This window comes from Gadus chalcogrammus, chromosome 2 (assembly GCF_026213295.1).
Source record: "Gadus chalcogrammus isolate NIFS_2021 chromosome 2, NIFS_Gcha_1.0, whole genome shotgun sequence".
In the NCBI taxonomy this organism is placed as follows: Eukaryota; Metazoa; Chordata; class Actinopteri; order Gadiformes; family Gadidae; genus Gadus; species Gadus chalcogrammus.
The window spans coordinates 12,908,579-12,932,108 of NC_079413.1; the positions used below are offsets into that span (position 1 = coordinate 12,908,579).

Below are 23,530 nucleotides of genomic sequence, written 5' to 3' on the forward strand. Positions count from 1 at the left end.
AAATGTTAACTATGGTCCAGCATGGTTCCTACATAGCTTTCGGAGTATGTCACGTGTTATGTGTGGGCATCTGCGAAGTAGCTGATAATAATATGATTGATGGTAATGCCAGGATGTTGTCCAGATGAGCTTTCCAGACGAAGAGGACGAAGAGGACGATGAAGATGACCTGGGAGAGGACGACGAGGAGAACGGGGGCTTCGTGGCCCCGGAGCTCAGCAGCCCGAGTGACGTGCAGAGCAGCAGTGCAGAGGAGGAAAACGCCTCCTCCCTCACCTATTCATCCTCCTCCGACCACATCCCGCCTCCGCCCATGACTCCTCCCCCCCCGCCGCCCATCCAGTTCAATGACACACCACCTCCGGCGCCTCCCTCTGCCCCGACCGCAGCCCAGCCACCTCCTCCGCCTCCTCCCCCTCCTCCTCCTCCGCAGCTACTACTGGTCTACAGCCCCGAGCACTCCCCCAGAGCCTATGTGCCCATGCGCCGCAAGTCTGGACCCCCTCCTCCACCTCCCCCCAGGAGCAATCTGCCGCATAAGCGGCAGTCCCTTCACAAAGTCCTGCCCGCCAGAGAAGACGTACAGGTCCGTGCTACGATACAGGAGCTCAAGGCCTTCCAGGAACAGCAGGCCTACCGGGAGAGACAGGTCTACGAGGAGCAGCAAGCGACCCAGGAGCGAGAGGCCTACAAGGAACAGAAAGCCTATGAAGAGCAACAACTGTACCAGGAACAGCAGGCCTACCAGGAGAGGCAGGCCTACCAGGAGAGACAAGCTTACAAAGAGAGACAGGCCTACGAAGAGCAAAAGGCTTACGAGGAGCAAAAGGCCTACGAAGAGCAAAAGGCTTACGAGGAGCAAAAGGCCTATGAGGAGCAGAAGGCCTACGAAGAGCAGAAAGTCTATGAAGAGCAACAGGCCTATGAGGAGCAGAAGGCCTATGATGAACAGAGGGCTTACGAAGAGCAGAAAGCCCTCCAAGCCAAACAGATCTATCAGGAGCTCCAAGAACGACAGGCATACGAGGAGCAGAAGGCCTACCAGGAGCAGAAAGCTTTCAAGGAGCGCCAGGCCTACCATGAGCAGCAAGCCTACCAACAAGAGAAGCAGCAACTGCAACAAATCTATCAGAGCCACCAGTCGCTCCCCGCCCAGCATTCACCCCACTCGCCACATCTCCTCCAGCAGCTTCACCAATCCCTGCCCCCTCTTCCTTCTCCCGACTCCAACCGAACGCGCACTAATCACCCTCTGTACCAGATGCAGCAAGCACAGCAGCAACAGCAGCAGCACCAGCAGCAGCAGCAGCAGCAGCAGCAGCAGCAGCAGCAGCAGCAGCAGCAGCAGCAGCAGCAGCAGCAGCAGCAGCAGCAACAAGCCCAGCAGGGCCACCCCCACCGGCGCCATTCCCGGTCAGCGCCATCACCCCACCAGCCCTCATCCCAACAAACGGCCCACCCAGGTCAACAGGGTCACTACATCGAAGGCGTCTACCAAAGCCGCAAAAGTCTAAAGGCCCAGGCTCACCATGCGTCGGCTGAGATGCTCAACCAGATGCACCAAGCCCAGGCTCAAGCCCTCCACTCGTCCGCCGAAATGATCCACCACATGCAGCAGGCGCAAACCCGCCACGCCTCCAATGAGATGCTGAACCAAATGCACAAGGCCCAGGCCCACCACTCTTCGTCGGAGTTCCTGCACCACCAAGCCCACCAGATGCACCACGAGCAGCCTCACCACACATCCACGGAGCTCCTCAGCCAGGTTCACCGACTGAGTCAGAGGCAGCCGCACCATTCCTCCAGCGAGCTGCTTCATCAGATGCACAAAGTCCAAGCACATCATTCCTCTACAGAGCTGCTCCACCAGGCCCATCAGATGCAGCAAGCCAAGCCCCACCACTCCTCTGCTGAGCTGCTGCACCAAACCCAGCAAGACCCCGCCTCCCTGCCGGTCCAGTTCACCCGAGAGAGCTCGTCTCACCAGAGCCGAAGGAGCCTAAAGGGGCACCATCAGGTCCAGGCGTCGCCCCAAGGCAGACACCCAGAGCACCAGATCCATCACCCGCAGCCCAACAAACCCTCTCCCCAGAGACCCCACTCCATCCAGCAGATCCACCACCCCCATTCCCCTTCCCCTCAGATCCACCACATCCATCACATGACCCCTCAGCCCCCTCCACAGGACTACCAGCCCCAGATCCACCTGATCCACCCCCCACAAGGTCAGCCAGCCCACAGGCCCCAGCCACTCCTCTCCACCTTCCAGCCGCTACAGCCTCACCAGACCACACCCTCTACCTTCCAGGCCTTGCCCCAGCACCCTCAACCCCACCAGGCCCAACCTCCAGGCCAAGCTACCCGCCCGCAGTCCCAGCCCTCCCACCACCTGCTGCAGTGTCAGCCCCCATTGCAGCCCCACCACAAGCAGTCCCAGGGCCAGGTCCAGCCACAATCCCTGCCACACTCTCTGTCGGACCCTCCGAAACACCCGGAGCCTCCTCTGCCGCCGCCTCCTCTGCCTCCCCCCTGCTCACCTCCCCCCCTGCCCAGGCCTCCCCTGTCCAGGATGGACTCTCATCACATGAGCGTGAAGAGGCTGCGCTGGGAGCAGGTGGAGAACTCAGAGGGCACTATCTGGGGAGAGGTGAGAAGGGTGATGTGGGGGATATGATTGATAAAAACAAGATTGGAAAAGGAGTAGATCAGATTCGACTTTGCATTTGTTTTTTTTCTAGTTTGGGGCCAATTCGGACTACGACAAGCTGAATGACATGGTGAAATACCTGGATTTAGAATTGCATTTTGGGACTCAAAAGAGCCAAGGTTCGTGCCACTGTACGTGAGTTTGGGTACGGAATCCTTTAAATGTAATGCAAGGCGCTAGCCCATTTGATTACACTGTTCCCACTGTTTGCCATGTGTTTAGTGTCGGTTCCAGAGCCATTGCTTCAACCAGAGACGTTCAAAAAGAAAGACGTTATTGAAATCCTCTCCCATAAAAAAGCCCACAACGCCTGTAAGCATCACGCACTAACAAAGGCACCACCTATTGTCCAAATCTCCTTGTATTGTTCAAGAAAATGTTGTACTTGTGCGTGACCTTTGACCTTACCTGTCCTCCAGCCATCCTTATTGCTCACCTGAAGCTGTCGCCGGGGGAGCTTCGTAAGGTGCTCATGACCATGGCCTCTGACAGGCTGGAGTCGGCGCACATCAAGCAGCTGCTGCTGTACGCCCCAGACGCCGGGGAGGTGAAGCAGTACGAGCAATACCGCCAGGACCCCAGCAAGCTCAGTGAGCCTGACCAGTTCGTATTGCAGGTAGAGATCATATCCGAACATGTGATTTGTTTGTAATACTAGTGCAGTGGCTAGGGCCACTGCATGTTCAATTCCCTGCAAAAAACGGTCCAAAGTGTTGTAAATACACGTAAATGTAGGTACAGGCAGATCATTTAAGAGTAGTACGCTTTGTGGAACTTGTTATCTGAGGGTTTTTTATGTGTTGACTGATTGGAATCCATGCTAACTGTTAGTCTGTGAGTTAACCATTGAGATTAGTGTTGGGATAACTGTTGAGGGGAGCGTGTCTATGTTCCCCGGGTCCTATGTTCCCCTCTTTGTATGAGACTGGGGAACATAGGACCCTTTTTAAAAAAAAAGGGTCCTATGTTCCCCGCTTTTCCCAAAAAGGGTCCTATGTTCCCCGATATGTATGTGACCGGGGAACATAGAACCCTTTTTCAAAAAAAGGGTTCTATGTTCCCCGGTCTGTTACTTTTTCCACCATTACTGCCAAATTCCGGCCGAGATAACTACCATTAAGTGTCTTTACCTTTTGTGGAAGAGGGAGAGACGTTGGAGAACCTGACGCAGTCTATTCATACGCTGGTAAACAAACCCCGAGAAGCCCAACCCCTACGAGAGCACCCCGCGCTACGGCCATCCGGAGGCGCTCAGAGCTTTTGGCGGTGATATTATTATACAATTATATTATATTATATACTATTATGTAAAGAGCTCCGGGAGTCGCAAACGGCAACAATCACTTTCTCCTCCATGCTGCAGTTCAACCCGGACTGCACTGCACTGAGTTGGCTGGTTGAACGTTGATTGGCTGTTATCACGCGAATGTCACGTCAAAGTTTAAATATTTTTAAAGATTGATAGATTGCGGGGAACATAGGACCCTTTTCCCAGAAAAGGGTCCTATGTTCCCCGCTTTTCCCAAAAAGGGTCCTATGCTCCCCGGTATGTATGAACATAGGACCCTTTTTGGGAAAAACGGGGAACATAGGACCTTTTCTAAAAAAAAGGGTCCTATGTTCCCCGAGTGGGGAACATAGGACCCGGGCCGGGGAACATAGGACCCGGGGAACATAGGGATGACCCCCTGTTGAGCTAACTGTTGGGCTAACAAGCTAAATGTTTAGCTCATTGTTGGCTAACTTTTGGGATAAACATAAGGCTATCCCCTTGGATAACTGTTAAGCTAAGTGTTTGCTAATCTCCTACTCCAGATGTTGTTGGTTCCCGAGTATAAGACGCGTCTCCAGAGCCTCCACTTCAAGTGTTCCCTGCAGGAGAAGACGGATGAGCTTCGAGGAGGCTTTGACTGTATCTACAAGGCCTCGCTGGAGCTCAAGACTAGCAAGAAGCTGGCCAAGATACTGGAGGTCTGTTAGTGTTTTGAGATAAACTATTGCAGTTAGCGTTGGGAATTGATGCGGAAAGGTATTTCCGCAATAAAGCAGATTTTACGACATGATGCAGTTAAGATAAGATAGGAAAATGCTGACAATGCGCTTGTCATGTGTCTAAACAGATATAATCTGCCTGGTATTCTTCCATTTAAAGTCCCATTCCTTCATTGAATTACCCCAACCTCAACAGCCACTCTAAGTAGAAAATAAGTCATTCTTATAGTCAGTATATAGTAATAAAGTCTAATAATATTCACTATGAATGTCATTTGCATTCAGCTTAATTCCAGACTCACAATTTTCTTCTTCCCTCTTGTACTTTTATAGTTTGTGTTGGCAATGGGCAACTACTTGAACAATGGTCAACCAAAGACCAACAAGACCACAGGCTTCAAGATCAACTTCCTCACAGAGGTGCATATCTACCCATCAATTACTCAAATGAATGACTAAATATTGTTTTGTTATATATCAAAATATGTTAACTAAATATACTAACTTGAGTATTAACCATGTCCTTTGTAGCTTAGCACCACCAAAACAGTTGATGGGAAGTCAACATTTCTGCACATCCTGGTCAGGTCTCTGTGCCAACATTTTCCTGACGTGCTGGACTTCTCCAAAGACCTAACCATGATTCCACTGGCAGCCAAAGGTACATTAGGGATATGATTCCATCACCTATTTCATTGCACAGCATTTCCCACACACACACACACACTCAAACACACACACACACACACACACACACACACACACACACACACACACACACACACACACACACACACACACACACACACACACACACACACACACACACACACACACACACACACACACACACACACACACACACACACACACATGATATCACCCCCAAGTGTTTGTCCACAGTGAACCAGAGGGCAATCACGTCGGACATGAACGACCTCCACACGACCATACAGGAGACCAGAGCCGCCTGCCAGAAGATGCCTGCTACTTCTGAGGACCGCTTTGCCGTCGTCATGAGTGTATCCTTTAAATAGAAGAGAAACAGAATTATCTGGATCCTTATTATATGAGGATGGTTGTTTAAGCATATTTTTTATATCTGAAACAATGAACAGATATCCTCTTCTTTAGCGGAAGCATACATAAACACTATACAATTTCTGCTATAGTCACTTTTTAATATGCTTTATTGTAAGTGATTTACAGTGCATTATTCTTTAGCAGTCTGAAGCATACATGAACACAATAGACTTTCTGCTATTTATATTAATTGAATATGCTGTAATCAAAAGCGATTTACAGTTAATTTTTTAGATACCTGTCATTAACAGGCAGGGGGTTACAGTCATCTAGCCTGGATCAGGATGAGGAAGGCTGTGGACATTCAAATGCATAACCTTTCGGCCATTATTCTAACCATTTAAATATCCACTAGTGTGCTCTGTGTAACAAATCATCATCAGGTTAGCCTTAAAATTGCAGCAGGGATACAGAAAAAGGATATCTAACTCGGACATCAATAACTGTAAAAAAAAAAAAAGGTTTAAAAAACACAACACAAAGAAATAAAGCAAAGAATGTCCAAATGGGGCGATCCTTGACGGGCGCGTGCAGAACTTCCTGGAGAACAGCCACCCGGCCATCCAGTCCCTGGAGTCTCTGCAGCAGAGGTCCATGGAGGAGTTCGCCCGCACCTCCTCCTACTTTGGGGAGGACAGCAAGGCCACCAACACAGAGGTCTTCTTTGGCATCTTCAGCGAGTTCCTGAGCAAATTTGAGGTGAACCCCCCCCCGCCCCCCAGTACACCAATATTAACCCCGCCAAAAAATGGTTGAAAGAATTGTGATTTAGCAGATGTTTTTTTATCCAAAGCCATTTAAAGTGAATTCATAGAATGATACCTAACTGCTTCATTCTTTCATTCATTCATTCATTTGTGTAGTGCTGAGCTGCTTTGTTTTTAGGGATATTTGGATGATGACTAAATAACAAACCTGTCAATGTTCTTTCCACAGAGAGCTTTAAGTGATCAACAGACCGGGGAAATCCCCAAGAGTCCAAGAAGTCCACGGATTGCCTCGCCGTTGGCCTGGTAACATGTACACACACCCAACCACACCCACACACACACACACACACACACACACACACACACACACACACACACACACACACACACACACACACACACACACACACACACACACACACACACACACACACACATACACATACACATACACACACACACACACACACACACACACACACACACACACACACACACACACACACACACACACACACACACACACATAAATACATTAACAAATTACTGCACACTAACAAACAGAAATGTGCATGCTCAAACACACAGACACACATACGCACACATTAACATACGCATGCACACACACACACACACGCACGCAAACACATTCACACAAACATGTAAATGCACAGCTACACATAAACACACACTCAAATAAATACACACATGTTTGTACATGCGGCTGTAAGTCATTGGTCTTTATGAGCTTTGGAGTGAAGTGACTTGATGAAATCGGAATGACTCAAACCGTGTTGTTTCATAGAATATAATATGGAATTGTGTTCTCTATGCTTACAGTGTTTTTCCTTCAAAACAAAGCCTTGGTTGAAGACGATTTGCTAACTAGAGTATAAGATACCTAAAAAGGTATCTTGTTTTATTATGTTAATGTGTCTGTATTTTTATACAGTGTCAATCATTTTTTTCTGTCTTTGCTTTGCCACCAAAACATTTGGGGATTGACCTTCTATTTGGTAATGCAAACATTGTCAAAGAAATTCATGAACATCTATTACATAGAGATATGAAGTATAGTCGTTTTTGTGAAATTATTCAGAAAATGTATCAATTAATATTTATTGTTATAAGAATGTAATATAACCAAGTTAGTTAATGTTTCTTCGAAAGAAACCACAAACGGCCATATTTCTTTAAGTAAGTAAGGCGCCCACCACACTGAATGTAATAACATTAATTTATTAAGAGTGTATTTTCAATATATTTATGAACACCTGATGGCTCCTTTCTGAAAGAGAATGCCACTGTGTCTTTATGTTGCCATTTTCCATCTGAAGACCTTTCAGGCCATTTGTGTAAGGCACTTACTAGAAGCCTGTACAAACGCTTTCACTACCAGATCTCTTAAGCTCTGTACATATAATGATGTGAAGAGCCAAACAAATCAAAATCATTTCAGAGATTTGCGGCTTGTATAAAACCTGTACAATATTTTGAGGCCTCCTCGAGAGAGGATTTTTTAGACCTTAGGAAGGGCATTGTGCAATGTTTTGCTCTGTATGATGTTGAATGTGCAATATACAAATGTTTGAAAGCTGTCTGTGCTGAGGAAATGTTTTCTTATGCAGTGTAACTCAGATAATCTATCATTGTATAGTACTGAAATCATTGACATTAAGTACACTTTGTTATCAAGGAGTAAATATCAACATGCCAAGACCTTTTAATCTAGCCAAATATTGTCATATCGTCATTTGATAATTTAGTCTCATTGAAATAAGTAACATTAGTCTTTTAACTCAGTGTGACAAATGCTGTAAGCTAAATAACTTCTATACGTTAGAAGATTCTGAATACTTTAGGAGAACACTTTGAGCACTTATTTTTCACAAACTTTAAATGCTGTACAATCAGTTGAAAGCAACAATAAAATACAGAGAAAGAAAAAAGTATGGCAAATGTCCTACAGTACATTACATGGATCGCTTCTGCCTCTGACCCCTAATTGTTAAGAACACTTTATATGACCAGGCTCATTCAATCTGGCCCCCTAATCGTCCTCCTGTATAATTGGCTGACACATTAATTCCCTCACTCTCCACCTCAAGCTGGTGTGTGGTGAGCGCTCTGGCGCAGGTTGGCTGCCGTGCGTCACCCAAGTGGGTGCTACACACTGTTGGTGGTGTGTGAGGTCCCCCCTTCACTGTAAAGCGTATCTTTGAGTGTCTAGAAAAGCGCTATATAATTCAATCCGTTATCATTATTATTATTATTACTTTGATAATTATCACAATAATACAACTTCATTGTCTTATAATTAACTCCATAAAGATTAAGGATGTATTTTGTATTGGGGTAAAGCTGACAACATATAACAACATGCAATGGGCAATGAATTAAACTTGTTGTCTACCTAACTCTTTGGTGTTGATTGTTTGTTTGTATTTTGAAAAAAATCCGGAGCTTGTCAACCCTGGACTTTTCTGCTGGCTTTACTTTTCACGCATTCATCAACAATCAACAACATTTAGTAAGTAAAAACAAAATGTGGATGAATGCACACAGAACAGACAGATCTCTATATGGGTATGTTATTCAGTACACAACGTCAATGCATTGTTTTAGTCAGGCTCATGAAAGGGCCAACACAGCGTTGATGTCACCAACGCTTGAGTTAACCAATATTACTTTTCATATTCAACACATGTTAATGAGTCTCCTACATTTCAACCAGATAGTGTCACGTTATCTAGCAAGACAAGAGTGGAGTTTGATCCTTGAGCCGGCTGACGCTCACCCTTTAGGAGGGCACGACAAGCCTACGGTTAAAGGTGGACATTGTTTGTGTGGGGGGCAGTCGTGCGCACCATGCTCTGGTCATATGATACTCTTGAATCGGTCTGAGGTGAGTACCCTCAGATGGACACCGTGACAAACTCTAGGATTTATATGAGGATCACCAGGACAAACAAGAACATAACCAGGACACACTGGCGCTGAAATCCAGAGTGCTTGCGGTAGGTTGGTTCTCATTGTTCTTGAATCGGAATGTATGTCAATGATAAATTTCGGTTATGGATTCATGTTTAGTTTGATGAACGTTAGATGTTTATTTCCCATGTTGTTTTATTCTTCCATCAGGGTCTCATGTGTGTGTGTGGAGTGTACGCTATCAATGATGTATTGTAATGTTTTCATTCAAGTCCAAGACAATAGCTTCTGTTTAGATTTCTACTCAACAATTCACATACCTTGATGTTACCTTGACCTTTTACCAGATGGAGGAGACGTTTCGGACCAGCATGGCACCCCCATTGCCTGGAGGCCAAGCCACACTGGAGACGGTAGACATAGTGGTACTGGTGCTCTACTTTGTGTTGGTGATGGCCGTAGGACTTTGGGTTAGTATGGTATTTAATTAAAGTTATCTTGCGTTGCATCACTAATTTTATTAGTATGAAGCGGTCCCACATGTCAGAATTTATATAACAATATATATATATTGTAAGTTTGAAGTCTGAGATTAGGCAAGCTAAAATATGTAATAACATTAACGAACCACATGGAACCTGTGGCATAACGGAGATTTATCAGAAGGGCTTTCTCAACTGCTTTCCATCTCATATCGAAGAGATGACTCTATGGTTACAGGCTGTCCCGTAGTATTAGAACACATGAAGTACATGCTTTCACAGGTCCTTACATTGCTTATCACATTTGTAATTGTACTGTAACAAGGACACTGTAATGAAAGGGTTACACAATGTTATAGTAGTTTGATTCAGACCTGTTTCTTTGTTATCTCCAGTCCATGTGGAGGACCAAACGCAGTACAGTGGATGGGTACTTCCTCGCAGGGAAGAACATGACATGGTGGCCTGTAAGTCTATTGCACTATTTGTTCATCTATTATTCATGTGGGGTTTAAACAAGCTATAATAGTACATGAGCGCCCCTCTGGAACAGCATGGGGGCCGAACCGGGGCCGAACCTGGGCAAAGTTTCAAAATATATATCAAATACATAGATTAATGACTCTTATTTGTAATATTTTCCAGGTCGGTGCGTCTCTGTTCGCTAGCAACGTCGGCAGTGGCCACTTCATAGGGATAGCTGGCTCTGGGGCCGCGGCTGGCATTGCTGCCATCGCGTACGAGTGGAGCGTAAGCAGAGCCCTCTCACAGAAGGAGCTCTAAGATGGAAAATGTTGCAAAGTGTCACATTTGGTCATTGTTATCTGTCAAGTACGACAAGATGTCATGCCTGGACTGTGGACTACAAGATAATGTAGATGCTGGTGGTTGTGTCCATGGCAGGGTATGGGGTATGTTCATGGTGGTTTCTGTTGTTGTTTCTATGGCAGGGTGCGGGCACATTTATGGTTCTATTTTCTGTAGTTAAAGTTGTTTCCATGTCAGGGTATGGGATTTCTCTATGGTTGTTGTTGTTATGGGGTATGTTGATGGTTGTTGTTGTTATGGGGTATGTTGATGGTTGTATGTTGATGTTTCCGTGATAGGGCAGGGGTATGTTGATAGTTGTTGTTGTTGTTGTTGTTGTTTCCATGGCAGGGCAGGGGTATGTTGATAGTTGTTGTTGTTGTGTCTATGACAGGGCATGCTGATGGTGTTGCTGCTGGGATGGCTCTTTCTGCCCATATATATCTCATCCGGGGTAAGATATGAACACATCAAACACACATATACAGTACAGCTGAACACAAATGCACATGCACAAATACAAACACACACACAGACACACAGAGACACACACACACACACACACACACACACACACACACACACACACACACACACACACACACACACACACACACACACACACACACACACACACACACACACACACACACACACACACACACACACACACACATTTACACTCATTTCAGATCATGAACTAACCTAGAGAGATCCACATCTGCAGATAAACTTTAAATGTGTATCTTATATTATTAATCATTTGACCCTATTCCTCCCAAGGTTACAACCATGCCAGAATATCTGCAGAAGAGATTCGGTGGCAAGAGAATACAGTTATTCATATCCATCTTATATTTATTCATTTATATCTTCACTAAGATATCAGTAAGAAGTTTTCTAAACTCTTTCTCAAAGAATCCAGAATATGTCTGATTTTAAAACTGGAAATATGTGCTCATTTGTGTGAGTGTGTGTCTGTTTGTGTGCGTGTGTGTGTGTGTGTTTGTGTGCATACTTGTGCGTGTGTCTGTGTGTGTTCAGGTGGACATGTATGCCGGGGCAGTGTTCATCCAGAGGGCACTGCAGTGGAACCTCTACTTAGCTGTGGGGGTGCTGCTGTGCATCACTGCTGTCTACACTATAGCAGGTAACAACCCTCTCTCTCACTCTCTCTCTCACTCTCTCTCTCTCTCTCTCTCTCTCTCTCTCTCTCTCTCTCTCTCTCTCTCTCTCTCTCTCTCTCTCTCTCTCTCTCTCTACCTTTCTCTCTCGTCTCCATCTCTCTCAGGGGAAGAAGAAGATTACTAAATAGTTCTCTCTCTCTCGATGGATAGTGCGCACTGTCCATATGTCTATCGGGCTATCCATCTGTATATCATCTCCTTGATATTGTAAGGAATTCCTTTGCGTTCCTACATTGGATAGGAAAATTAAACCGATGTGTGTCTCTGTCCTCCCAGGTGGTCTGGCTGCTGTTATCTACACGGATGCTGTACAGACATGCATAATGCTGGCCGGGGCTTTGACCCTCATGGTTTTCAGTATGTAAAAACTAGATTCTAATTGAACTCTTTAGCCTGCTAATAATGTTGAACAGTTGTACTTTTTAAAATCCTTTCTTTCTTGCTTTACCGTTATATGGCTGTCCATTTGGACACCTATGCGCCGCTAACCCTGCCTGGAAGCAGCACTCCCCTCCCGCAAAGGGAGAGGAGTGACTACTGCCACTTAGTGGCGGTAGTGGCAGTAGTCACAGAGTCTAGTTGTTTGGATTTTTCGTTTTAAACGTGTAGTAAATAGTAAAATTGTAATTTAGGAAAAGAGGACTTTGAACAGCCTTTTCTGCAGGAAATGCATTTTCACCCCTTGATGTAGGCTAGTTAAGCTTGCTAATAAAATCGACTTGACTTGACTTCCAGCCATTGTCAATCAAGTCCATTTCCAGACTTTCTGACTTCCTTGTTCTCCTCCTCTTCCTCATCCTCTTCCTCCTCCTCTTCCACCAGGTTTTGCCGAGGTGGGTGGATGGGAAGCGCTCCTGCAGGGCTACCACAATGCCATCCCCTCGGTCAGGGTCGCCAACTCTACCTGTGGTCTCCCCCGCGACGATGCCTTCCACCTCTTCAGGGACCCGTTGACCTCTGACCTGCCCTGGCCGGGCATCTTCATCGGCATGTCCATCCCGTCTATGTGGTACTGGTGCTCGGATCAGGTGAGCGGAGGACTGAAACCTTCACGGTCTACGGTCTTCCTTGTACTCCGGGAACAGCTAGGATGTTGTATTTAGATCATATCTCCCTTCTTCCTATGATAAACTTGACATTTGTTTAACAAAAAAAAGATGTTGAATTCTATTGATTGCAGCACTTTCTTTCAGTTTATTGTGTGACAATGCATCTGAATTCACAGTGAGGGACATTGGATGAAGTCCTGATCTACTGCATAGTAAATGGGGTAGAGGATGGATTATGGGGAACGGACATGGCGTATTATACATGTTTTATATTATTGTATATATAATATTGAATGGTTTGGGTTTGAGTTGAGTTGATTTGCCGTTTCATGAACGGCTGAGCTGTATGCTTCAATGTAGAAAAAGTTACACCCTGAGTAAGGGTCTTTTTGCGTGCAGGTGATTGTTCAGCGCTCCTTGGCTGCTAAGACCCTGAGCCACGCTAAGGGAGGTTCCCTGCTGGCGGCCTACCTGAAGATCCTCCCCTTCTTCATCATGCTGCTGCCTGGCATGATCAGCAGGATCCTGTATCCTGGTACAGCATTAACACACCCTGGCACTCAGCAATGAAACTGTATCATACTGTATGTACTGTAGGGTATTTTGTACCCTATCCACGTTCTTGTGTAATTGTAATTGTGTAATTGTAATTGTGAGTATTGGTACATCCATACTGTGTTGATCTGTACTTGTACTGGAAGCTCTGTGTTCTAAAGGTTATGAGAGAGGGATGGCAGGTCAAAGTTAACCAATTCTTAAATCGTTACATTGGCTTCCTGTAGGTCAGAGAATTGATTTTAAAACATGTTGCTAACCTATAAATCCCTACATAGTTTAGGCCCAAAATATTTAACTGATATGCTTCCACTACATAAGCCTTCTAGAACACTAAGATCTTCTGAGACCAATCTGTAAACACGAAACATGGGAAAGCATGATTTAGTTACTATGCAACAAATAGCTGGAATAAACTCCCTGAGGATTTAAGACTTGCCCCAACTCTGAGCACCTTTAAAACAAGATTGAAGACTTTTATGTTTGCTTTAGCTTTCTGCTAAATCTTAAATACTTTGCCTTTATTTTACTAAAATGCCTTTTTAACTTTCCCTTTATTTTCTATTTTTACCAGAAAGATACATGATCTGATACCAGAGGGAAAGGATAAGGGTTGAGACCCAAGTTCTGTCTGGGTTAGAGTCCTAGAATCTGGGTTGGAGTCCCAGAGAAAGGACCAAGTTCCTTAGGTCGGGTTGGAGTCCCAGAGAAAGGACCAAGTTCCTTTAGGTCGGGTTGGAGTCCCAGAGAAAGGACCAAGTTCCTTTAGGTCGGGTTGGAGTCCCAGAGAAAGGACCTAGTTCCTTTAGGTCGGGTTGGAGTCCCAGAGAAAGGACCAAGTTCCTTTAGGTCGGGTTGGAGTCCCAGAGAAAGGACCAAGTTCCTTTAGGTCGGGTTGGAGTCCCAGAGAAAGGACCTAGTTCCTTTAGGTCGGGTTGGAGTCCCAGAGAAAGGACCAAGTTCCTTTAGGTCGGGTTGGAGTCCCAGAGAAAGGACCTAGTTCCTTTAGGTCGGGTTGGAGTCCCAGCGAAAGGACCAAGTTCCTTTAGGTCGGGTTGGAGTCCCGACGTGGGTTCCTTTGGTTCGTGGCTAGAGTTATGTTGTTTTGATTCCTGCCGTGGAATCACAGATATTGGTTGTGTTGGTAAAAAGTGAGCCATCATCTGGTGTTGGCATACCGAGCTCCGTGGGAGACGTTTCCATGTTCTATCTGGGTTAGAGTCCTAGAAAATGGATTGGAGTCCCAGAGAAAGGACCAAGTTCCTTTAGGTCGGGTTGGAGTCCCGACGCAGTTACCAGAGAGACTGTTGATCTGATCTTAAATACATTGCACTTTCTATTTTACTCATTTCTTTGCATATGTTTTCTTTTACTTATCTATTATTTTATTTTATTGTATGACAATGTTTATATGTGAAGCACTTTGAGTCTGCCTTGTGTATGAAAAGAGCTATATAAATAAATTTGCCTTGCCTTGCCTTGCCTTAAGTTAAGCGCCGTTAACAAACGGTGTGTGAATGTGTTGGTTGGGGATGATTATAAAGGTGGGTGACTATGGTTGCTGTGTGCAGATGAGGTTGCGTGTGGAGACCCTGAGGTGTGCACCAAGGTGTGTGGGAACCCAGTGGGATGCTCAGACATAGCATACCCCAAGCTGGTCATGGACCTCCTGCCCTCAGGTGAGAGAACTGCTGCTAGCGCTATCTACTCTCTCTGACTCTCTATCTCTACCTCTTTCTCTCTCGCTCTCTCTCCCGCTCTTTCTCTGCGTCTCGATTGTGTGTCTGTTGATCTACTAACTTATATTTGTGTGTTTGTTTGTGTGCATGCATGTCTATACTGTATGTAGGTACCTATGTTTTACGTGTAATAATCGCATGTATGTGCGTGTGTGAACGAGTGCGTGTGTATATTTGACCGTGTGTGTATTTTAACGGGTGTGAGTCTGTGCGTGCTCCCTGGCAGGCCTGCGGGGGCTGATGATGGCTGTGATGATCGCGGCGCTCATGTCCTCGTTGACGTCCATCTTCAACAGCTCCAGCACCATTTTCACCATGGACCTGTGGCGCTACTCGCGGCCGCGGGCCTCTGAGTGGGAGCTCATGATCGTGGGCAGGTGAGCTTTCGCACACCAGACATCGGATTTCTACCCCATGTCTGAGGGTCATTCAACTTTGTTTTGCCTTATATATATTTTCACCAATAAGGGGGCTGCAGGAAGATATCTGTAAGCACTTAATGGAGAAACTCGGGCCGCGATAGTAAACAGTAAAAAAAAACAGTTTGGAAACCTTACATCAACACCGTATAGACCATTGTAGAAACACATATTAAAATCCCCTTCTGGCCCAGGCTCTGTGCCGTCTCCCCCAGAAGTTCTACTATAACATTAAAGGACAGCTGGATCTGAGATTATGGGCAGGTAAACACAAACACACACACACACGCATACACACACGCACACACACACACACACACAAACACACACACACACACACACACACACACACACACACACACACACACACACACACACACACACACACACACACACACACACACACACACACACACACACACACACACACACACATAATTCCCTGACCACGTTTTGTGGTCAGGGTGTTGGACTCCCTGACAAAATGTTCTGGGTTCGAACCCCAATGCCAGGCGACAGTCTACCTGTTGGCACCTCTGAGCACAATGCCTAGGCCATACTTGCTCACTAATAACATGTCACCTGTGAGTAACTATGGTTAAAGTATCGTGAATAGTAGTCGTGACTCGTTGTAATTACAATGAAACTCAAGACATTAACTTCCTAGTAAGGTTCCCAAATGTACCCTCAAACCCCTGTCTTGGGTGGGATAGAGCTAGCGTGCTAAGATGTGTTAATGTTATTACTTGGGACACAGATTCTTCCCTCAGTACCAATAAGATGCACTGGATGGCTTGGCCCAGAGTTTATTCTAATTTGCCAATCCCTCATCAGATAGTGGTAACACAGACACAGACACACACACACACACACACACACACACACACACACACACACACACACACACACACACACACACACACACACACACACGCACGCACGCACGCACGCACGCGCGCGTGCGCGCGCGCACACACACACACACACACACACACACACACACACACACACACACACACACACACACACACACACACACACACACACACACACACACACACACACACACACACACACACACACGCACACAAACACCACCACCCCCAAGTCCAATATACTGTGTTGAAGTAAACAACTAGCAGTCGAACAATATGATGCTGGCTTGCTACCAGGTTTAATATGTGTGCGGGTGTGTGTGTGTGTGTATATGTATGTGGTGCGTGCATGTGTGTGTGCGTGTGTATGTGTGTGCATGCATTCATGCGTGTGTGTGTCCCTCTCTGTGAACATGTATGTGGTGTGTGCATGCGTGTGTGTGTGTGTGTGTGTTTGTGTGTGTGTGTGTGTGTGTGTGTGTGTGTGTGTCAGGGTGTTTGTGCTGGTGCTGGTGGTGCTGTCGGTGCTCTGGATCCCGGTGGTGCAGGCCAGCCAGGGAGGGCAGCTCTTCATCTACATCCAGTCCATCAGCACCTACCTGCAGCCCCCCGTCGCCATCGTCTTCATCCTGGGCTGCTTCTGGAAGAGGACCAATGAGAAGGTAGCATGTGTGCTCTGGTGTTGAACTACAGACTTTGTTTATTAATTGTGGTTTTAGTTTTAAAACAGGTGAAATAACGTCGCTAGCAAAAAATAGGATACCAGATTATAAACTAGCTGTGAGGTTTACACGCGACGGATTATTCTTGTGAAGAACATACATCTCTCAGAAACTATTTTGGGCAAAGATGTGCCAAATGTGCCAGAAGTGCAGACGTGTATATATAGCTGTGTATAATTATAATTGTTTCACCTCTTTTTGAAGCCCCTTCAGGAAGCTAGAAAGAATTGTATTTGAAGTCATCAAACATCTGAAATTTAATATATTTGTGTGTCTGTATGTGTGTCATTGTGTCTGTGTCTTTATGTCTGGGTGTGCCTGCATTCATTTATTATCTGTATTTTCAGTTAGTTAGACAAATTTGTTATTCCACCTACTTATCTTTTAACCTCGCTCCCTCGCTCCCTCGCTCCCTCCCTCCTCCCTCTCTCCTCCCTTCCTCCCTCTCTCCTCCCTCCCTCCCTCCCTCCCTCCCTCCCTCCCTCCCTCCCTCCCTCTCTCCTCCCTCTCTCCTCCCTCCCTCCCTCCCTCCATCCTCCCTCTCTCCTCCCTCCCTCCCTCCCTCCCTCCCTCCCTCCCTCCCTCCCTCCCTCCCTCTCTCCTCCCTCCCTCCCCCCTCTCTCCTCCCTCCCACCCTCTCTCCCCCCTCCCCAGGGGGCTTTCTGGGGCCTAGCGGTGGGCCTGCTGGTGGGCTGTGTGCGCATGGTGCTGGACTTTGTGTACCCCAGCCCTCTGTGCTCCCAGGAGGACAGCCGGCCGGCGGTGGTGAAGGACGTCCACTACCTCTACTTCTCCACCATGCTCTCCTTCCTCACCCTGGTGCTGGTGGTCTCCATCAGCTTAGCCACGGAGAAGCCCCGCCCAGAACAGGTAAGTGCCACCAATCAGACCGCCACCGACAGTCTGGTGACCTATCACAGCTCCTCAACCCTAACTGAAATAAAAAAAAGACCTAGTCTTTACAAAATGGCGATGACCAAATGAAACGGTATATTTTGTATGCCAAACTAACTAAAATACGTTTGCTTCTTCTAATTGTTTTGCGCTCCCCGTATAGGTTAACACTTTGCTTGAGTTTATATTATTATTTTTCTAACCATTTTGAATCTCACCTAAGACAAAAAGACCACAACTAAAATGAAAAATAATAAAAAAACAAATAAAAAAAAACTATAAAAGCCTTACTACTCCTGTTGATTAATGAGTGGATGGGATACCGTGATGGTTCTGGGAGAGATGTTAGAGGGCCCTAGGGGGGGCTCATTCCCAATACCCCAGGACAAGGACAAAGATTTTGTCCTTTGGGAAAGCACCTTTCATGAGATGTCAGAGGTCCTGATTCCTAAATATACATAGCCCTCCCTGGCTCTTCAACCCCCACGCTCTAAATGAAATTTGTTATTACCCCTTAAAAGGAGATGAGATGTTTCTAAACCTCAGTGTGATATTTAATTTGGATGCAGAATACCTGAATTATGCTGTTTATGATAGGATCATTAATTTAAGCACCATTTTATGGACTTTTAAGCATTGACCCCTCCCCATCCCATTACATTGATGGCTCTCTTTCTTTGTCATGGAGAGATGGTAGAGAAATTGCATCAGGGTTTTCTAAATGGAGATGAGAAGACAATGGAAGAACCCTTCTGCCAAAGTTGTTTTAAATGGTTTGTGTCTCGTGTTTGTTTTGTTCGGTGTGCCAGGTGAGCCGTCTCACCTGGTTCACCAGATACGACCAGGTGAAAACGCGCCCGGGAGAGCAGGTATTCACGGTGGAGGCGGGTATGGAGACACGGGAGGAGATGGAGGTCGACCCCAGGGAGGAGCATCCCGTAGAGACGAACCCTCCGCAGGGCAACGGAGTGACACATGAGAGGAAAGGTGAGTCTATCTTCTCCATGTCCCGCACTGTTTATTCAGAGAAACAAAAGCTGTGGTGGCATTGTGAAGTGATTGTCCCACAAATCAGAATTTAGAATAATATCTGAAGTATGAAGACAGATGAGCACAAATCTGGTTGAACGGGGCATTTTACTTTGTTTTGCTTGGTATTTGTTTTGACCAATGACGTTGCTGTAGGCCGGGATCTGTAAGTGAGTAATGGGTGGATACAAACTTCGGCCAGAACTTATAAATGGTAAAAAAGTGTCTGTTGAAAGTTCCACACAGGAACACACAGACGGGCCACTGTAGTAATACACTTATCAAATCCCCATCTGAAAGCTTCTTCCACTCGCACAAAAGAGTTTTCTTCAGTAGAATATCTCTGTAACGAAACAGAACACAAGGCGTAACCCCGCCCCTCGCAGTTTGTGGTTTCCGACTTAGGCTCTGTGACGTCTCCTCCCAGGAGTTCTGCTATAGCATAATAGGACTGCTGGTTCCCAGATTTAGGGATTATAACCAACTTCATAACCAAAGGGGCATCATATGCCTTTTCAGCACTTTTGACATCCGACCAAACTGCTAGTGATGTCACAGGTGTCAATGCGATGACATCCAACCAAACTGCTAGTGATGTCACAGGTGTCAATGCGATGACATCCAACCAAACTGCTAGTGATGTCACAGGTGTCAATGAGATGACATCCAACCAAACTGCTAGTGATGTCACACGTGTCAATGCGATGTCATCCAACCAAACTGCTAGTGATGTCACAGGTGTCAATGCGATGACATCCAACCAAACTGCTAGTGATGTCACACGTGTCAATGCGATGTGTCATGTGGTCACATTCAATACTAACTACTGATATCCAGTCTGATACAGACGATGACGGACTAGTTAATGGTATCGTAACATATAGAATAATAAATAGTACCTTTTCCCCACCTAAAGCACTTTCCCAAAGCACTACAGTGTACACCTCTAGATGCTTGTAATTCATGCAGATTTGTTCCCCCCATTTCATGTAGTCTGTTGATGAAAGACGTTGTTGTCTACAACGTATTACTGACAAGGTACGTTGGTTTTCTTTCTGAACCTCCATCTCCCCCTCCGTCCAGACTCTGCGTCCTCCTCTGTGACCAGCGTCCCGAGTCAGTCGCGGCTGTCGTCCGCCCTCTACTGGCTGTGTGGCATGGAGAGGAGGACGCCGGGGGAGACTGCCCCGCCCGCTCCAGTTCCTCCTCTGTCCCAGGACCCCGCCCGCCTCCTGCAGGAGGAGCCGTGCATGCGGCATGCCGTCAACTTCAACCTCATCGTGTGCATGTCGGTGACCGTCTTCTTCATTGGCTACTGGGCCTGAACAGAAGACGCTGAACAACCAATCATCAGACCGGTCCAATTTTTTGATGGACACTGGGGTTCATCATCAATTAGTGTATGAGAGTGGTTGGCTTTCTCTGCTCCCCCCTTGTTTGATTTATTAATAAAGGGGGTGGCCATTCATTAATTTCAGTCATTATTTATTAACAGGGTTTTGTATGTAAACTGACGGGCTGACTCATTTTTGGGAGTCACTGTGTCTGTAAATGTGTCCAATTCTATTGAGATCTGTTTCCTGTGAATAACTTGTCTTTCGCCTTAAAGTCGCAATGTGTAACATTTCAACTAGCTCGTGGAAAAAAATAACCTGGACATATCTGAAATCAATGTTGAACAGTGATTTCAATATAAATGTCATCCTACAACTGGTATATAAAAAATATATATATATGCTGCTAAGCCCGAACCTCACCTTTTTTATTATCCATACTATAGACACTCCCCAAACCCCTCCCACTCCCGCCACACAGTTGCACAACCAGGTAGACTGAACGCAACACTTTGTATTTTAAATTCTGAAAATCTCCCGCCTACTAAATTGGAGGGGCTCAAACATAGATATTGCGACTTCAACTTATTCATTTCTTGAAAATGAAAAAATATTATGTATTTCACTACTCCTGGACAAAATGAAAAGTAACATCCCAGAAACCTGATATTTGCCTTGCCTTTCAGCAGCATGAACTCTCCATAATAAATACGATTTTTTAAATACACATGTTGACCCACTTGGCATTTATTGATATAGGAAATGATCAGGAGTGACGCCAAAGATTATAGAGAAAGACCCCAGAAACATTCATTTACAATAGACAAAAAATAAAATAAAAAACCTTAAAGTCTCGGCTAGAGCAACATGTTAAAATAAAGCAGTAAAAGATGCATTGTTTTAATGAAAAAATTATATTTTGTACAGAGAAATAAACGTTACTAATCCCTTTAAGATACAGTGTCACAACTCTGTAAATGTTTTAGACTTACAGATATGGAACTTGGTTTTGGTCACAAAATACTTATTTAAGAAAAAGGTAAAAAAAAAACAATACCAAAAAAACAAGATAGGTCAACACCTTGGTATTGATGAAAGACGATTATCAGACCAAAGCCATTATTGCCATTATTTTTAATATATTGCACTCTTTGTGGCCTAAATATTTGGTTATTAGCTATAAAACGAAGGAAACTAATCATTTCAACATTCTTTTCTTTTGGCCCTTTTCAACCATATTTTTGCTCACATGACCATGAAATTGAACAATAGGTCCAATAAGGTCATGTGTTCTATACATACATATACAAATTGCAAAACCAAAGGCAATATTGACAATTCTTTCAAAAAAATATAGATTCACAATTGACATTCCTGCAACAATTTCAAACACAGAATTGCAGATTACAAAATAGCGAAAATATAGAGAATGTCTGCATTGTGAATAGGCATAGTACGAGGACAAATCAACTCAGAGAAAATGGGAGTGATAATGAATGTGCTCTGTAAGATTAGGGAGTATAGAGTCCAGGTTATACAGTTCCAGTCTTAAAGTATAAAATAATACAAAACCTTGTCATAAGCAAGACTGATCCCATGTTATCAGACATGAACTTGATACAGGAGGTTATATGGTCTAGTCTCAGTTCAAGCCATCAGAAGAGGGCCGCTGTGTGTTTTGTTGTTTTCTATAATATAGGACCTCCAGTCGGGGGGTTTTATGTGCTTGTTTCTGAGTGATCTCTGCAAGCGGATTGGAGAAGAAAATCTTTTGGCTGGTCAGTGTGAATGGTGACCTCCAGGTCGCTCCTCACATGATGGTGCTCTCCAACACGTCCTCAGGATCTGATTGGGGGACTGGGGACGGGGAGGGCTCCTCACCAGCAGAGCTCTCCTCCGGTTGGTCCACAGCAACCACAGGAATCAGGGCTCGTCCAATCGGCTTGATGATGGGGCTTGCCTCTTTGCCTTGTAGCCGAGAGAAGAATATTAAGCAGCAGAAGGAGCTTCCGTGATAGGCCCTGTTTTATCTTATCCCCCAAAAGACCTTAGGCACACACACACAACAGAAAACGCACAACATAAATACTTAAAAGCACACGCCCTAAAAACACCTACCTTCAACATTGGGAACACACAGATATAGATAGAGATAGAGATAAAAAAATATATATATCTATATATATATAAATAGATATATATGTTAATCCAACACACAAACACCCTTCAACGAATACAAAAATCTGAAACCCCTCTTTTTATCATAGCTAGCCAACGTGGATCTAACATGCTTATTAAGTGCTTTTTTGGATAAAAGCGTCTGCTAAATGCCCTAAATGGAAAATGTAAATGTAAATGTAAATGTATAAGAGATCTCCAATTCAACTAAATTTCTACAACGGCGGTTTGAACAGTGTAGTGTTCCTAATTTCATCAGGTTATACATCTTTGGATTTGAGGGAAGCAGGTCTGTAAGGAATAAGTAAGATTCACTCACTAATAACACTACATGACTTCATAGTGAATTAAGTAATTAACCTGGGTTAGGTTTAAAAACACTGTCAAGTATGCCAGTGTTTTTATGGTAGATACACGTTAATGAGCAGGTATAGGGTAAGAGTAGTTGCTAATGGAGCCTATAGATAGAGTCATCCAACCAATTCAACACCGTCGATGAATGGCACCCTAAAAGCTCTTTATGGTTCCACGTTCGCGCATCACAAGGGTTACGGACCCCTTATGTCCTTGCGGACCCTCCTTGTGTCCACCGCAAGGGCCGGACGTGCGCCTCCCAAAAATCGTAACCTTCCGTTGAGGTGACGCAGTAGCAAGGGCTGTGATTGGTCCGCTAACTAAAACCCAACGCAGAACCATAAACGTTCACGACTTCTTTGAAGTGTCTGCGTGGTTATTGCGTTGCGGGAACGTGGGACGATAAAAAAGCCTTAACCATCCTGCGTAACACAGCGGAGTTGTATACTCTGAACCGACAATCAAAAAACCACGTTTTTGGGT

At 45.2% G+C, this 23,530-nt stretch overlaps 3 protein-coding genes across 4 annotated transcripts in view; 2 read left to right on the forward strand and 1 right to left on the reverse strand.

Moving 5' to 3' along the window:
• grid2ipa (glutamate receptor, ionotropic, delta 2 (Grid2) interacting protein, a) overlaps positions 1–6,799 on the forward strand; it is a 29,370-nt gene extending 22,571 nt beyond the window's left edge. The window contains exons 14-25 of the mRNA XM_056605869.1: positions 113–1,270; positions 1,436–2,017; positions 2,051–2,647; positions 2,739–2,826; positions 2,930–3,019; positions 3,127–3,323; positions 4,523–4,678; positions 5,033–5,119; positions 5,231–5,360; positions 5,603–5,721; positions 6,317–6,481; positions 6,719–6,799. Of these exons, the coding sequence (XP_056461844.1) occupies positions 113–1,270; positions 1,436–2,017; positions 2,051–2,647; positions 2,739–2,826; positions 2,930–3,019; positions 3,127–3,323; positions 4,523–4,678; positions 5,033–5,119; positions 5,231–5,360; positions 5,603–5,721; positions 6,317–6,481; positions 6,719–6,799 (3,450 nt within the window). The remainder of the gene's footprint in view (positions 1–112; positions 1,271–1,435; positions 2,018–2,050; positions 2,648–2,738; positions 2,827–2,929; positions 3,020–3,126; positions 3,324–4,522; positions 4,679–5,032; positions 5,120–5,230; positions 5,361–5,602; positions 5,722–6,316; positions 6,482–6,718) is intronic.
• A 300-nt stretch (positions 6,800–7,099) lies between these two features.
• On the forward strand, positions 7,100–21,012 carry slc5a11 (solute carrier family 5 member 11). The gene is made up of 16 exons (XM_056581055.1): positions 7,100–9,509; positions 9,771–9,893; positions 10,301–10,372; positions 10,551–10,655; positions 11,107–11,166; positions 11,496–11,600; positions 11,757–11,862; positions 12,176–12,256; positions 12,722–12,927; positions 13,348–13,483; positions 15,075–15,182; positions 15,469–15,619; positions 17,030–17,198; positions 17,913–18,128; positions 18,962–19,139; positions 20,265–21,012. The coding sequence occupies exons 2-16, from the start codon at positions 9,771–9,773 to the stop codon at positions 20,504–20,506; spliced, it is 2,058 nt and encodes a 685-aa protein (XP_056437030.1). The 5' UTR covers positions 7,100–9,509; the 3' UTR covers positions 20,507–21,012.
• An 82-nt stretch (positions 21,013–21,094) lies between these two features.
• arhgap17b (Rho GTPase activating protein 17b) overlaps positions 21,095–23,530 on the reverse strand; it is a 34,708-nt gene continuing 32,272 nt past the window's right edge. Inside the window, exon 20 of one of the 2 annotated variants that reach the window (XM_056581036.1) lies at positions 21,095–22,483. In XM_056581036.1, coding sequence (XP_056437011.1) covers positions 22,326–22,483 — 158 coding nt within the window. In that variant the 3' untranslated portion in view covers positions 21,095–22,325. The remainder of the gene's footprint in view (positions 22,484–23,530) is intronic. The other variant, XM_056581044.1, reaches the window with a different exon arrangement.